This window comes from Balaenoptera ricei, chromosome 5 (genome assembly GCF_028023285.1).
Source record: "Balaenoptera ricei isolate mBalRic1 chromosome 5, mBalRic1.hap2, whole genome shotgun sequence".
Taxonomy (NCBI): Eukaryota; Metazoa; Chordata; class Mammalia; order Artiodactyla; family Balaenopteridae; genus Balaenoptera; species Balaenoptera ricei.
In genome coordinates, this window is record NC_082643.1 from 44,547,790 (window position 1) to 44,564,277 (window position 16,488).

General features: G+C 48.3%; 2 protein-coding genes and 1 non-coding gene across 4 annotated transcripts in view; 1 reads left to right on the forward strand and 2 right to left on the reverse strand.

The window, feature by feature from the left end:
- Nucleotides 1-5,582: 5,582 nt before the first annotated feature.
- On the reverse strand, nt 5,583-5,655 carry TRNAG-CCC (transfer RNA glycine (anticodon CCC)). Its single transcript has one exon. It is a non-coding gene; the product is annotated as a tRNA-Gly (tRNA).
- A 1,858-nt stretch (nt 5,656-7,513) lies between these two features.
- On the reverse strand, nt 7,514-8,066 carry LOC132366409 (zinc finger protein 251-like). Its single transcript, XM_059923986.1, has one exon. It carries the CDS (start codon nt 7,949-7,951, stop codon nt 7,565-7,567), a length of 387 nt encoding a protein of 128 aa, XP_059779969.1. The 5' UTR covers nt 7,952-8,066; the 3' UTR covers nt 7,514-7,564.
- Nucleotides 8,067-14,696: 6,630 nt separating this feature from the next.
- The window catches only part of LOC132365864 (NUT family member 2G-like), a 65,689-nt gene continuing 63,897 nt past the window's right edge, over nt 14,697-16,488 (forward strand). For both annotated transcript variants that reach the window (XM_059922760.1, XM_059922762.1), the window contains exon 1: nt 14,697-15,185. In XM_059922760.1, coding sequence (XP_059778743.1) covers nt 14,945-15,185 — 241 coding nt within the window. In that variant the 5' untranslated portion in view covers nt 14,697-14,944. The remainder of the gene's footprint in view (nt 15,186-16,488) is intronic.

Consider the following 16,488-nt stretch of genomic DNA (forward strand, 5'->3'; position numbering starts at 1 on the left):
AAGTTGGGAACAACCGCTCTGCATCTGACTGTTGAGAGCCCAACAAGCCTGTATATTCCTTTGGATTCAGAAAATTCCCGTGTATGCTGGAGGACGGAAAGATGCAGTAGGATTCCTGGCAACCAGATGTACTCTATTTAACACCTGCCTGAAAGATAAAGGGAGGGATGGTGATCGGTTAACACTTTTCTGATAACCGCTTGTCTCCTGAACCAGATTTGTGTTCACCTAAGAACGACTGCAAGGCCATCTGTTGACTGCTCAGCCATGGTGGAGACTTCATTTGGAATGGACATCTACAAATGCACACATACATATATACGTATGCACCCCTCTTTGTCGTTCAACTGCTGCGGTGGCAGCATTCCCAAATGTCACCCCTGACAAATCTATCAGGGTGTTCATCAGATGCTGAAGAAGTCACAGGCAGGTAGCATCTCCAAGTATTCAGTGAAGAAGGACTGCCTATGCACAGAAGCTCTTAACTGTTTCCTCTAACAGATAAATGCTCCAAATCTTTTAACCAAACTAAATTACAAAGAAAAAGTGCTCAAATTAGCTTTATAGTTCCACTTTTCCTGGCACACTGGTTTTACATACATTTCTGTAGCATCTGCTCTGCTCAGGGCTTTGGTGACCATACCATTCACTCAGGCTCATGTTGAGTAGTGCACCTACGAGCTGATTGGGGTCAGACTGTGCCACTCCTAAATTTCCAGCTGTTTGCTTTCTCTCCCCTCTGGGAGATACGGAATGTGTTGGTTTTAGGGTGTTGGGACAGACCTTGAAAAACCTAATAAAATCAAACAAAAGGAAACAGACTTTGGTTTAACCGTGGTGCATGTTTTTTACACTCTGGATTAATGTTTCCAGAGACCTGCTAAAGTATTTATTTAGCAAACAATGTTAGTCACCTAGTATAACTTTGTATAAACATCATTACTCAGTAATGTCTGAGATCATTTTTTTAGTGGAGCTGCACACCCTGTTGATTTTTTTTAGTCCATTTCTTTTTTTTTTAATAGATGTATTTATTTTTGGCTGCGTTGGGTCTTCGTTGCTGTGCGCGGGCTTTCTCTAGTTGCAGCGAGCAGGGGTTGTTGCTCTTCGTTGTGGTGCACAGGCTTCTCATTGCAGTGGCTTCTCGTTGCAGAGCATGGGCTCTAGGCATGCGGGCTTCAGTAGTTGTGGCACGCGGGCTCAGTAGTTGTGGCTCAGTAGTTGTGGTGCATGGGCTTAGTTGCTCTGTGGCATGTGGGATCTTCGCGGACCAGGGCTCAAACCGGTGTCCCCTGCATTGGCAGGTGGATTCTTTTTTTTTTTTTTAATAGATCTTTATTGGAGTATAATTGTTTAACAATACTGTGTTAGTTTCTGTTGCACAACAAAGAGAATCAGCCATATACATACACATGTCCCCATATACCCTCCCTCTTGAGCCTCCATCCCATCCTCCCTATCCCACCCCTCTAGGTCATCGCAAAGCACCAAGCCCATCTGCCTGTGCTATGCGGCTGCTTCTCACCAGCCAACTATTTTACATTTGGTAGTGTATATATGTCGATGCTACTCTCAGTTTGCTCCAGCTTCGCCCTCCCACCCCATGTCAAGTCCATTTTCTGTGTCTGCCTTTTTATTCCTGCCCTGCAACTAGGTTCATCAGTACCTTTTTTTTTTTTGGATTCCATATATATGTGTTACCATACAGTATTTGTTTTTCTCTTTCTGACTTCACTCTGTATGACAGACTCTAGGTCCACCCACCTCACTACAAATAACTCAATTTTGTTTCTTTTTATGGCTGAGTAATATTCCATTGTATATATGTGCCACATCTTCTTTATCCATTCATCTGTCAATGGACACTTAGGTTGCTTCCACGTCCTGGCTGTTGTAAATAGTGCTGCAGTGAACATTGGGGTACATGTCTCTTTTTGAATTATGGTTTTCTCAGGGTATATGCCCAGTAGTGGGATTGCTGGGTTGTATGGTAGTTCTATTTTTAGTTTTTAAGGAACCTCCATACTGTTCTCCATAGTGGCTGTATCAATTTACATTCCCACCAACAGTGCAAGAGGGTTCCCTTTTCTCCACACCCCCTCCAGCATTTATTGTTTCTAGATTTTTTGATAATGGCCATTCTGACCAGTGTGAGGTGATACCTTATGGTAGTTCTGATTTGCATTTCTCTAAGAATTAGTGATGTTGAGCATCTTTTCATGTGCCTCTTGGCCATCTGTATGTCTTCCTTGGAGAAATGTCTATTTAGGTCTTCCACCCATTTTTTAACTGGATTGTTTGGCTTTTTTTGATATTGAGCTCCATGAGCTGTTTGTATATTTTGGAGATTAATCCTGTCTGTTGTTTCATTTGCAAATATTTTCTCCCATTCTGAGGGTTGTTTTTTTGTCTTGTCTATGGTTTCCTTTGCTGTGCAAAAGTTTTTAAGTTTAATTAAGTCAACTGTACTCCAATGTAAAATAAAAATTAAAAAAAAAAAGAATATCTACGTGTAAAAGAAAAAGCTACTAGAGAGCCCACTCTATCCCAGTTGCTATAATTACATCTTCACGAGGGACAGTGAAGCAGAACACGGATCTGAGAGTCAAAGAGCTGGGTTCTAGTGTCTTCTCTGCCACTTACTGTTGGTCAAACCACCCCATTTCCTTTTGCCTCCATTTCTCACCTGTAAAATGAGGGGGTAGGACTAGATGATCTCTAATTTCACTTACAGCTCTGGAAGTCTATGACCCATCTACCTGTCCCACAGTGTCTTTGTATGTTACCTACAAGTCTTCAGAAGGAACCAAAGACAATCTTGGGATAGTACCAAAGCTTTGAAGAAAGATAACAGAAACAACTCAAGCCTATTTATATTTGGATACCTTTTTTCCTCTCGAAGAGCTGATTGATTTTTCTGAAGAACAATCAATGCAGTGCTTTCCTTGGTTGGAAATGAATAGGTGGGCATTTAAGAAATAAGTTTCTAATTTGAGGACTTGGGACAGATGTATTTGCTTGGCCTTGAGGTCCTTAAGTAGTGAGTCCCCCTCAGCAATGATAAATATTTCCATGAAATTAACCTTTCTACACACCCGTTCCCCACATCAAGAATATGCTAGGCCTTCCCTGGTGGCGCAGTGGTTAAGAATCCGCCTGCCAATGCAGGGGACATGGGTTCGAGCCCTGGTCCGGGAAGATCTCACATGCCGTGGAGCAACTAAGCCCGCACGCCACAACTACTGAGCCCGTGCACCTAGAGCCTGTGCTCTGCAACAAGAGAAGCCAGTGCAATGAGAAGCCCGTGCACCACTATTAAGAGAAGGCCCTGCTCGTCGCAACTAGAGAAAGCCCATGCACATCAACGAAGACCCAACGCAGCCAAAAATAAATTAATTAATTTAAAAAAAAGAATATGCTATATTTGATTACACAGGACACTCAACAATGAATGAGTTTTCCCTCTGGTGCTGCAAATCTGGGTCACTCTTTGGACATTCCTGAACTCTGTTGACAAATACCCTCTCCAAGCTAGAGAACCACAGTGCCTTTGCTTTAAGAGCAGCTCGTGGTAACGGACACAGCAAGAAGAGAAAGAGGTCATTGAAACAGAAACAATGACAGCAGCTAATGCTGAGAAGTAAATAAGAGCTTCTCTGTTCATCTGCCCTTGGAAACCAAAATAACTATCCTAAAAGAAAGGTGGGTGTTGTCGGAGGACGGGGACGGGAGAGCTGGAAGAGATGTGGGTGAAAACCTCATCAGCACTGTCTTTCTTCTGCCACAACAATAGGGATTGTTCATTCAGAGAGCTGGGATTTGGGAGCAGGGAGAGAGAGTGGGGAGGAGTGTGGACCTTGTTGTGGTTTGTGGACCTCGTTTCTAGGCAGCTGTTGGTCAAAGGGGGACGTGGCGTAGGTACTGACAAATGTTCACGTGTCACGGCTGGGTCGTAAAAAGGAGAGACTCCTCCGTCGCACTGGTTAGCGTCTGTGCATGCACGCCCTGTAGGGATTATTTGATCCCTCTCTGCCTCCCTCCCGGGCTGTGAGTTCCAGGAGCGCAGCCGTGCACTCCTCTGTCCGTGGAGCTGAGCTCGGTGCTGGCTTCTAGAGGAGGCGAAATCGATAGATGCTTAAGGAAGGACTCTTGATTGATTCAAACTGAAGATCACTTGGAAAGATGCAGGGGGCAGCATGTCACTGACAGGTGATATCAGAGGCAGGTTTGGGTTGGGCTTTTCACTAAGTAGACCCTCTCCTATCTATGAATTAGGAAGTAGGGTCTTCAGATCTGGCTATTTCCAGTGCCCAGTTTCCTGCTGCCAAATTGGAGCACTCTATGAAGAGTGGTCAGGAAATGGGGGAAGAGTCTTAAGCAGTAAGGCTGGGGTTTTGTTAAAAGAAAACCCCTTCCTCTCTTCACATCCAAAGCAATAGACGCATTCCTTTCAGAGGAACAGCTTCCCCTCATCCACTGCTATAAAATCTTAATGGGGAAAATATTCCAATCCATTTAGTACAGAAGCAGAGATGACAACACTCCTGTGATTGAAGGAAGCTGAGAAGACTAAATTTCTAGTATGCCGTGGTGTTGCTGTATCTCAAAACCGATCCTCCCATAGTCTTGGAGGCTAACTTCCCAACTTTATGCTCCCCTGAGATCACTCTAATCTAAAGCCTATGAGTGGTTTTCTTACTCTGGGAGCAGAAAGAGGTTTACATTTGAAATTGCTGTCCATGCATCTCATCCAAGAGGCAACCCCCCCGTCCTTTAATCCGCAAGAGCTGCAGAGCTCATTCCTTCCTGAGCCAAAGGAGTTGCCTTAAATGATTACCTCTGATAAAGTACAGCAGGAGACTTTATTTTATTTCATAGTTCCCTTCAGAGCAAACGAATCCTGGTGCAGCCAGAATCCCCTCCTTCAAGGTCTGAATCCCTCCAGCCCACCCAGGGATGTGTCTCTTCCCAGTCTGGGGCCCCCAGAAGCATCCTGGCGTCCTGGCCAGGCAGGTTTCGTAACTGCGTGGAGTCTATCTCTCTGGTATGATTAAAAACCGATAAAATACCAACATTATTCAGCACTTAACTAGGTATCAGACATCGTCCTGAGCTCTGTTCCTGTGAGGTAAGGGGTATCTCCATTTAGCACATGAAAAAACCAAAGTTTAGATTATTAGGTAAATTGCACAGAGTATTCCCAGCGTGGAGCTGTCTTAATTCTTACATTATGTAGGATGAAATTGAAGATCTAAGAGACTGTCATGGTCCCCAAATCACAGAGTACTCAGACTTGCTAATTCAGAGTGGTGAAGCCAAACTCAAACCCAGGTTTCCAGATGCCAAACCTGGATCATTTTCACAACACTGTAGTTCCTGTAGCCAAAATCTAAATTTCCTTAAGAAAACCACAGGCATGAGAATCACTGTAAATCTCTTACTTCAAGAATGGATCTTTTCTTCCTCTTTCCTTCCTCCCCAGAGCTTGCATTTTCTCCACAAACTCCTTTTTTTAAAAAAATTAATTTATTTACTTATTTATTTGGCTGTGCTGGGTCTTAGTTGCGGCATGCAGGACCTAGTTCCCTGACCAGGGATCGAACCAGGGCCCCCTGCATTGGGAGTGCAGAGTCTTAACCACTGGACCACCAGGGAAGTCCCTCCACAAACATTTCTTATACAATTTTTAAAAATCTTGTATTAACCGTTTAGCTAGATACTTTGCCAGGCTCACTCCCATCTCTGAGACGTCTCTGGCACAGCGTTCCAACTGGGAGTTGCTACCAGGTCATTCTATCTTTCAGGGCCTTGTTTGCTGCCACCATCTCCCGGAAGCCCTCCTGACCACGCCAGCCCACACACCTCACAAGCAAGTCTCACACACAGTTTTTATAGGTAGTGTTGTCATCCAACACTTTCATCTCCTGTCCTTTTTCTCTCCCTACCTGAAGCAACTTCTACTCCGAGGCACATACTGTTGGCCAGAACCTAGGCATTCTGGCTATGACGGTTTTCTCCCAGTACATCTCAGAGCTGCCCTTTTGTAGTTTGTGTTTATAAACTTGTTGTTCATTGACATTTGAGAACTGTTACCTGTCCTTGTTTAGGAAGCCTCCCCACAGCCCTTGGGCACCTGGCTCACAATCTTCTCCAGCTAAACCCATATGCCTCCCTGTGGGACTTCAGTCTTCTGTGGAGGTGCTGTCCAGATACCTCAGCCTCCTCAGCTCCAGCGACCGCCACCTCCTATATAACCCTGTGGCCTCACCTTGGAGTTTATCATTGGAAACTCTTCGACCACCATAGGTCTTAAGTTCCGAATCCCACTCTTGGTGCACAGTGGCCATTGCTTCCTTTACTCTCATTCCCTGACAGATAGAAATCTACCCTTCAGTTTCCTCCAAACCTCGATGCCTTTGCTTCCTCCACTACCTGCGATTCCTTCACTTCCTTCTGATCACATTTCCTCCCCCTTTCCCCAGCCTGGACTCCTCACAAACTTCTGTCTCACCAGCACCTCAGTCACCCGGCTCTCTTGTCCTCCCATCAAGCCCCCATCCCCACTTCCATCTGGAGATCCCATCCGACTGCCGAGTGAGGTTGTGTCACCACGACTGTGCAGACTGGCGCCTTACGAGCTTGTGGCTTCCGTTCTTACTTGGGCCCTTAATTTGGCTGTACAACTTTTAGGGATCTTGGTCAGCTTCCTCTCTCATTCTGCTCAACAGCTCCTGGAATCTTTCATCACTTTTCCCCAGCTTTCTACCAAATTCCCACTCTGCTTACCTAGCAGGTGATCTGACCTCCCTTCAGAGCAAACCAGCCCTGAATCACAGCACCCTGCCTCACTTTACTGGCTCACTCTGCAAGCTAAATCTGCCCTCATCCTCATTTCCTTCCAGTGTCAGGAAAAAGCTGTCCCTCTCTTCAAAGCTCAGCCAACCATCTGATCACCTGATCCCATCCTGTCTAACCCCGAACCCCAGGAAAATAGTTCCATCAAGCATCCTCTTTCTTATATTTTTGAACTTTGACCTTTCATTATCATTCCCTAACCCAATAGATATATTCAGATTCCTCAGAAACACACTCAACTTCACCTCTCTGTCCTTCTCCTCTTCATTGCCAAGCTTCTTGAAAATTAATTTACATAGGTATGCCATGCTTGTCTCCTCCTCCTTATTCTTTTTTTTTTTTTGGCGGAGCCGCGCAGCATGTGGGATCTTATATCCCCAACCATGGTTCGAACCTGCCCCCCCTGCACTGGAAGTGCAGGGTTAACCACTGGACCACCAGGGAAGTCCCCCTCCTCCTCCTTATTCTTTTTTTTTTCCTGAGTTGTGTCCTTTATAAGAAACCGGTAACTCACCAGTAACTGTTAAGTACAGTGTTTCCTTGAGTTCTGAGCTGTTCTAGCGTATTAATCAAGCCCAAGGATGGGGTCGTGGGAACCTCCAATCTACAGCTGGTCGATCAGAAGCACAGGTGCCAGCCTGGCCTTGTGATTGGCACCTGAAGTGGGGGCGGTCTTGTGGGACTGAGCCCTTCAAGGGCAGGGTCTGCGCTAACTCCGCGTGGTCAGTGTCAGAACTAAATTGTAGGACACCCAGTTGATGTGCAGAGCGGTGGAGACTGGTTGGTGTGAGGAACCCCCTACATTTGGTGTCGGAAGCGTTGCTGTGCTGGGGTCTCCCGCGGTCTCTCCTTCCTGGGCCCCCAGCAGGTCCGAGCCCCAGGGCTCCTTTCCTTGCTCCAGCTGGGAGATCAGATCTGGTTTGGATCCTGGAACTCCCAGGGAGGCCAGGTTCCTGTATGTCTCCAGCATCACGTCTCTATACAGGGCCCTCTGCCCCGGGTCCAGACGTGCCCCTTCTTCCTGGGTGAAGTGCACAGCCACGTCCCCAAAGGTCAGCAGGCCCTGGGGCCCGGCGGCCGGGGAGCTGCCCGCCATGCCGGCTCCCGGTCCCTCCGAGGCGAGGGCAGAGGGCTGCGGAGAGGAGAGCCGGCAGGGGAGGGCGGCGGGCCCGGGGGGTCCGGACCCAGCCCCGGCCCCTCAGCGGCGTCAGCTACGAGGCTGGCCGGACGGGGGCCTCCCGGGGACGCCGACGCTCTGCTTTGACTTGAGGACCCGGGCGCGCGGGTCAATCCATAATAAAGCAGGGGAGCTGGGTGGGCGCCGCGCGGGCAAGCGGAAAAAGCCCACCCACCACTCCGCCCGGCCTGCCTGGGGCGAGGCTACAGCTCCCGGGCTCCGCGGTTCAGCGGGGTCGGAGCGGCGCCGCGCCGGACTCACCGCCGAAGCCCAAACCTCGAACCGGGCCGCCCCAGCCCGCGCACGGTGGGCGGGGCGGCCCCCGCCCGGCTCCTCCCCCTCTTTGTCTCTCCTCCTCCTTATTCTTAAACACACCTCTGTGTAAGGTCTGTTCCCATCACTCAATGAAAAGGCCTTGGCAAAGGTCAGCGATGACCTCTGTATGGAGTGGTCTCTTCATTCCCAGCCTCCCCAGCCTTCCTGTAATATTCGAGGTTGCTCTCCCACACTCTGCTGCTTCTTCCCCATCTCTCATCAGTCCTGCTTTGTCCACACCACTGGCTTCTCTTTCTTTGCTATTCTCACAAATAGCAGTTCACTAGAAGTCTCTCCTGAGTCCTTTTCTTACCTTCCCTGGGCAACTGCTTCCACTGCCATGGATTTTACTAAATTGAACTACCACTAAGTTACTCTCTCCATCCTAGACCTTTGCTGGGCTCCAGGCCTATACGTATATTTAACAAATGTTGAATATACTGAATATTTCTTCAGTCCCTTCTCATAAATGATGATCCATGGGATGGTGATGATGATGACTAATATTTCTGGACTCCGTACTACATGCCAGACACTGTTCTAAACTTCAGTCACCATAGAAATACCGTACGGGAGGTACTATCGTCCCCGTTTCACAAAAGTGGTAATAAACACAGTACGATTTAATATCTCAGTAAGTGACACTGTTTTTCACCTGAATATCCAACCCAGGGACCCAGAAAGAATCCTGTACTTTTTATTTCTCCTCCTTCATTTTCAGTCACGCATCAAATCCTGTTGGTTCTTCTATTTGAGTTCCTCTGGCTTTATCTTCTCCTCTCTAACACATCTTTTCCAGAATCTGTACCTTTGTCTTACTTCAGACCCTCCTCATCAATCGACCAGACTCTTAAAATGGTGCCCTGACTGCTCTTCTTGCCTTCAGTCTTACCTCTGTCTACCTGCAGTCCAATCATTCTCCACACCTCTTCTAGAGTGGTCCTTCTGAAATGCAAACTTGATCATTTTATTACGCTGCATAAAGCCAGTCAGTGCCTCCCCTCACATGGCTACTTCTGCTGGGCCTGAAAGACACCCACCTACCTTCATGGGCTGCCCACTGCATGACATTTCATCTTCATCTCCCACCATTTCTCTACTTTCACTTCGGATATTCCAGACATCTCTCTGAGTGACAAATGCAAAAGCTTTTGCTCACACTATTTTCTCTGCCTGGGTTGCCCTCCTCCATTTCTTTGTCTAGTAAACTACTCATCCTTCAAAACTGTGCTCTCTAATATGTAGCCAGTAGCCACAGGAGGCTAATCTGAATTAAGATGTGCTGTGCTGTAAATATAAACACTGGATTTTGAAGACAGTGTGTGAAAAAAAGTATAAATGTCCCAGTAATTTTACATTGATTACCTATTGAAAAGATAATATTTTGGATATATTGGGTTAAGTAAAATATTATTAAAATTTATTGTTTCTTTCTATGTGGCTATTAGAAAATTTCCATTTACACAAGTGGCTTGAATTCGTGGCATGCATTATATTTCTATTAGACAGTACTTCTTCAAAATCCTTACCCTGTAAACTTAACTGAAGAGGCAAAAGACTTGTACACTGAAAACTACAAAATGATGCTAAGAGAAATTAAAGAAGACACAAATAAATGGAAAAACATTCCATGTTCATGGACTGGAGAATTAATACTGTTAAGATGTCAATACTAACCAAAGTGATCTCCAGATTTAATGCAATCCCTATAAAAATCTCAGTGACATTTTTTTCAGAAACAGAAAAAAACCCATCCTAAAATTCACACGGAATCTCACTGGACCCTAAATAACTAAAATAATCTTGACAAAGAAGAATAAAGTTGGAGGTCTCATACTTCTAGATTTCAAAACTTATTACAAGGCAACAGTAATCAAAACAATGTGGTACTGGCAAAAAGACAGACATATAGACCAATGGAATAAAATAGAAAGTCCAGAAATAAACCCTCAAGTATATGGTCAAATAATCTTCAGCAAGGATGCCAAAACCATTCAGTGGGAAAAAGAGAGTCTTTTCAACAAATAGTGTTTAAAAAACTGGTATCCACATGCAAAAGAATGACATGGACCCTTACCATACACCATATACAAAAGTTAACTCAAAATGGATCAAAGACCTAAACATAAAAGATAAAAACTATAAAACTCTTAGAAGAAAACACAGGGAGAGAGCTTCATTGGATTTGGCAATGATTTCTTGAATATGACACCAAAAGCACAGGGAACAAAAGTAAAAATAGGTAAATTGGACTACATCAATATTTAAAACTTCTAAGCATCAAAACCACAACAGTAAAAAGGCAAACTATGGAATCAGAGAAAATATTTGCAAACCATTTATCTAACAAGGGGTTAAGATCCAGAATATATAAAGAACTCCTGCAACTCAACAACAGAAAACCAAACAACATCTAATTTAAAAATGGGCAAAGACTAGAATAGACATTTCTCCAAAGATGACATGAAAAGCTGCTCAACATTGCTAATCATTAGGAAACTACAAATCAAAACCACAACGAGCTATCACCTCACACCCATTAGGATGGCTGTAATCGAAAAAAATAAAAAAACAGAATATAACAAGTGTTAGTGAAGATGTGGAGAAGTTGGAACTCTTGTGCACCATTGGTGGGAATGTAAAATGGTGCAGGTGCTATGGGAAACAGTATAGAAGTTCCACAAAAAAATTAAATATAGAATTACCATAAAATCTCCTAGGTATATATCCAAAACAATTGAAAGCAGATATAACAGTACATCCATGTTCACAGCAGCACTATTCACAATAGCCAAAAGGTGGAAGTAACCCGAGTGTCCATTGATGGAGTGGACAAGCAAAATGTAGTGTGTGTGTGTGTGTGTGTGTGTGTGTGTGTATATGGGGGGGGGGGTGGGGAGAGAGAGAGAGAGAGGGAGAGAGACAGAGAGAGGTATATTACTTGGCCTTAAAAAGGAAGGAGGGCTTCCCTGGTGGCGCAGTGGTTAAGAATCCGCCTGCCAATGCAGGGAACACGGGTTCGAGCCCTGGTCTGGGAAGATCCCACATGCCGCGGAGCAACTGGGCCCGTGAGCCACAACTACTGAGCCTGCGCGTCTGGAGCCTGTGCTCCACAACAAGAGAGGCCCTGATAGTGAGAGGCCCGCGCACCGCGATGAAGAGTGGCCCCCGCTTGCCTCAATTAGAGAAAGCCCTCGCACAGAAACGAAGACCCAACACAGCCAAAAATAAATAAATAAATAATTATTTAAAAAAAGAAAAGGAAGGAAATTCTGACGCATGCTACAATATAGATGAAACTTGAAGACATTAGGCTAAGTGATGTAAACCAGTCACAAAAAGGCAAATACTATATTATGAGATATCCAGAGTAGTCAAACGCATAGAAACAGTAAGTACCACATGGCGGATGCCAGGGAGTAGGGAGACAGAGAAATGGAGAGTTGTTTGATGCGTATAGATTTTCAGCTTTGCAGGGTGAAAAAGTTCTGGAGATTGGTTACATATCCATGTGAATATATTTAACACTATTGAAGTGAACACTTAAAAATGATTAAGATGGTCATTGTCATGTGTATTTTACCACAATTTAAAATTTTTAAAAATCAAGTTCCAAAAAAAAGAAAGAAAGAAAAAAAAACCCTTACCCAGATATCACCTGCCTCCTCCCCTCTAGTGTGAATTAACTACTCCTTTCTTCATGGCCCCACTTAATTCCTGCACATACCTCTAGTAGCGTCTTATCACATTTTTGGTAATTCTTTGTTTGACAGGATAAGGGTTACTGTCCCATGAGTGAGATGAATACCCATCCACTTCTAGGGTCTTGACCAGAAGCTAAGAAAATATACTAGAGTCTTTAGTAAGATGGAGAAAAGAGACAGTAGCCCTGACGGCATAATATGCCACAGGGGATATTCAAGACTATACCTTGTATGTGTAGAGGTGTCACTCTGAGGCTAGATCTGGAGGGGCTAATGTCCTTCAGCCATCCTTCTGTAAGCAGCATCTGAAAGGCCTGAAGAGCACATCCTCCCACCTCCAACAGATGAAAACATCCCCTTCTCTATCATGAGTCCAACCAACTGAAATGATTGGCCACACCCAGTCTGACCTATTGGCAGGAAGAGAGGAAGATACTCATTTCAGATAGAGCCAAGATGAAGTAGCTTATGTAACAGATAAGGTACTCTGGGGCCACATGAAGAACTGTTTTGCTGCCTCCCCTGAACTCTTTGTATGTACACTTGATGCCTAACAAGAATTTTTTTTTTTTTTTTTCTGATAACGGACTGGACCTTCCTGCCCTTCCCAGTTCATAGCCCAGAGGTAACACTTGTTTGATCTGTCTTCCCTCCTAGATGAGGAGCTCCTTTAGGGCATGGACCACACCTTATTCGTCTTCGTATCCCCAGTGTGCACCAGTGCTGGCACTTAGCAGGACTGGTGCACACAGCCTGCCCAACAAATGACTGAATGGTTAGAGTGAGGGTGTGGTGAGTCATTACAATAACCCAGAGAGAGGCTTTTGACAGAGCAACTACTCCACCCCTAGAGAAAGGACAGTCTGAATAGAGAACCACAGGGAAGATGTGGGTCTGGTGGCTGTGGGGAGCAGAGGGGGCATGAGAAGAAAAAGTGGTTCGTTATAAAGCCAAGGCTGAGCAGGCTGATGAAGTTTATGTCCTCAAGTCTCATGTTCTGTTGTCTCACTGGTCTAATGACAGGGCCGGCGTTTATCTGGGCGCCGGGCAAGTGTCCCTTCATTCTATAATTTCAGCTCCAACTGAAGCAACACCATAACACTGGCTCAGTGGCCACCATTCCACAAGCCACATACGTTGCTTCAGTTTTAAATTAGGCATTGTTTTTTCTGGCTGATTGGACTGATTCTGGTCTACTAACAATGAGATGCTCATGTATGGCCCTTTCATGTAGTCAGTCCTTGGTAATGTTTTTCCCTCTCCTGTAACGCTGGAAAGGATTCCTAACAAGTTGATCCAAAAATCAGCTTTCTTTGTCAACATAATGGTATCCTTTCAAACTCACATTTATAGACTTTGCAAGCTGGAAAGAAGAATAAAGCTTACTTCCTGGTAAGGAAATTTGTCCCCAGAGGACGGAGGTGGGTCCCAGTGAATTAGAAGTAGAATCCAGAGCCCCTAGCTTCCATTCCTGGCCCCTGTCCTTCTGCTATCCGCCGCAGGTGCAGCCACAGCTGCTTGGGACACGGCCAGCTCACCCTCCTCTGCACTTCGGTGCGATCAGGGCTCCCTCTGGAGAGTTCTAAATTATCCGCGTTGGGAGAGGAGGAATGAGCAGACACGATTCTTCTGAGGTTAAGTTTCCTTGGAACGTGCTGGGTGATGTTTTTCTAAAGCTCCATCTCAACAATGCTGACTTCGAGGCTTAGGAGACAGTCCAGAAACGCACTGGTTAGCGGAGAATTTGCCACAAACAGCTGCGTGGCCGATGGGCCGCGCAGTGGCGGCGCACTACTGTATACTAACCAGCCCCCAAACCATTTATTCATCATCTAATAGGCATTATTTGAGCACCTACTGTGTGTCTGGCTGCAAGCTGTCCAATAAGGAGTTGAGCGGCTCGGGGCTTTGTGACCACCTAGAGGGGTGGGATAGGGAGGGTGGGAGGGAGACACAAGAGGGAGGGGATATGGGGATATATGTATACGTATAGCTGATTCACTTTGTTATACAGCAGCAACTGACGCACCACATTGTAAAGCAATTATACTCCAATAAAGGTGTTTTCTAAAAAAAAAAAAAGAGTTGAGCGGCTGCCTGCAACCCCCCCCCCCCCCCCCCCCCCGCCACAGGCCCAAGGAGCCATAAGAACCGGGAGACACAGGGACTTGTGATTCTCAACTCAGATCTGGCCTTAGCTTGTGTTCCGACCTGGGGCAAGTATTGTTAAGTCCTCCAGCCCGTAGCTTCAAAGCAAAAAGAAGTCTTTTCAAAAGGGAAGGGTATTTCTGGGAACCGGAGAAACACACAACAACAGCTGCAGAAGTGCTGTGAGCCCCTCTGCAGGCTCCCTGACCCGGGAGCCACCGCTCACCCACCCGCGGGCGGAGGCTGCCCGCTGCCTGCCGAGCAGGCTGCCCCGTCCGGCCCCGGGGAGCCCGGGCAGCGGAGGCCCAGGGGGCGCCTTTCTCTTTAAGAGCCCCACAGGCGATGCTGATTGGCTGTAGCTATGCGGGTCTTTCTTCCCAGCTCCCTCCCTCGGAGCGCTCCCTCCCCCGCCGCTTTCTCGGCTTTTTCTACACCCCCTCCCCCCACCCACTGCGTCCCCTCCGGCTCCTGGCGCTCGCCTCCGGTTCCTCGCCGCAGAGTTCAGCCCCGGCAGCGGCAGGGGTGACTCGCTAGCAATAGATGCCGGGCGCCAAGATTTGCATCCTTAAGCCGCGCTGAACGCCAGAAGAAGAGAGAAGGAAGCAGAGAAGCCCCGGGAAGGCGGGGACGGGAGGTGCGGAAATCCCCGCCTAAAAGGCAGAAGCCGTCGCCCCCACCAGAGAGCTCCGCGCCGGCTGCTCGCCTGCTTGCTGCCGCTGCCACGAGCGCCCGCCTCTCCCCAGCCATGCCAGGCCCGGCCGCCGACGAGGGGAAGGTCCCCTTCCGCACCGCCAAGGAGGAAATCCGTGTGGGCTTCGGGGTCGAGGGCTCGGAGGGCGGCGGCGGCGGCCGGGAGAAGCCCGGCGCGCGCGGGCGGCGGCAGGACATCGTCTGGAGGAACGTCTTCCTGATGAGCCTGCTCCACTTGGGGGCCGTGTACTCCCTGGCGCTCATCCCCAAAGCCCAGCCGCTCACTCTGCTCTGGGGTAAGTCCCGCCGGCGCCCCCTGCGCCCCGGGCACCGAGGCGAGGCGGCGCCGGGGCGCGCGGGGGCGCGGGTCGCCGCTGGCTTCGGGCGGTGCGGAGCCCCCCTCCGCTCTCCGCTCGCCTCCCCACCACGCGCCCCGGCCCCCCGGCCTGCAGTCGTCCGGCCTTTGGGACAGGCAGGTATTTCTGTGCTGGTATTTTCAACTTCTGCCTCCCCCGCTGTCTGCATGAGTAGGCGCCTTTGGCGGCGCCTGGACGGACTCGGGGCCCTTCGGCGCCACCGCTGTGCGCAGAGGCGCACCGGCTGAACCCGGGTTCCAGGGCGGGGAGACCGATGGGATGATTGTGTCGCCCAGGCGGGTCCCAGGGGCGCTCCTTTCTGCCGCCCTTCGGCTTCTCAGTCTCCTCTGTGGGCCACGGACCTTGGGGCCGAGTTAAGGACAAGAAAGGGAGTTGGAGCGGGGGTGGAGAGACCCGGCACCGGATCAGTCTTGATGTTCGCGCAGGAGATGGAAGAGACCAGTTGCCTTCCTGCCCCTGCAAGGCCCCCATCCCTGCTCCCTCCGTGATCTCTTGTGCCCAGTTGCACTTCTACGGTCCCAGAAGTTTCTCGGCGAGCACACCAACCCCGCGGCGAGAGCGCTCTGCCCCCGGCACAAAGCTTAGACCGTGGCCGAGCAGATCCCCTCCGGGACCTATCCCTTCTGACCAGTGCCTGTCTGTCGCCGCACCTGTAGCTCTCCCTCTCGCCACCCTCTTTCCTAGCACCCCCAACCCTGCCGGCATGGGAGGGAGCCCAGGAGCCCCCCCTCAATGCCCCCCACCTCCCGGGGCCCGGGGGCCGAGTGCCTGCCCTACGTGATTCCAGTGGCTGACCTCAGAACCACTTCCAACACCCCCTGCTCCAGCAACTGGTTTTGGCCTCAGTCCCTGCAGTGGCCACGTTAGCCGGGACAAAAGGCGCTGGCCTTGATATCCTGGGCTGAGAATTGGACGAGATGATCCAAGAAGCCCTTTCAGCTCTCCTTTCCGAGATCGCCAAGGAACGGGGGCAGGAGAAACACAACCTACTTTTATTCCCAGAGGGGAAGAGGAAGGAAGAAAATAAGAAAACCTCTTTCTGCAAGGCGTCTTATTTAGCATAGTGCCAGCTCCAGATGCCTGGGTTCATAATGGGACCACTCGGTTCCACGCCTTCCCCTGAAACTCTGCAGTCCCTGCTCTCGGAAGCAAACTCTTCCAGAAGATGGGGGCCTCTTAGGGGAGTATGGCTGAGCAGAGCTGAGGAATGATGAGAGGGGCG

Coding starts and splice junctions, on each gene's coding strand:
- LOC132366409 (XM_059923986.1), bottom strand. CDS start 7,951: ATGGCGGGCAGCTCCCCGGCCGCCGGGCCCCAGGGCCTGCTGACCTTT.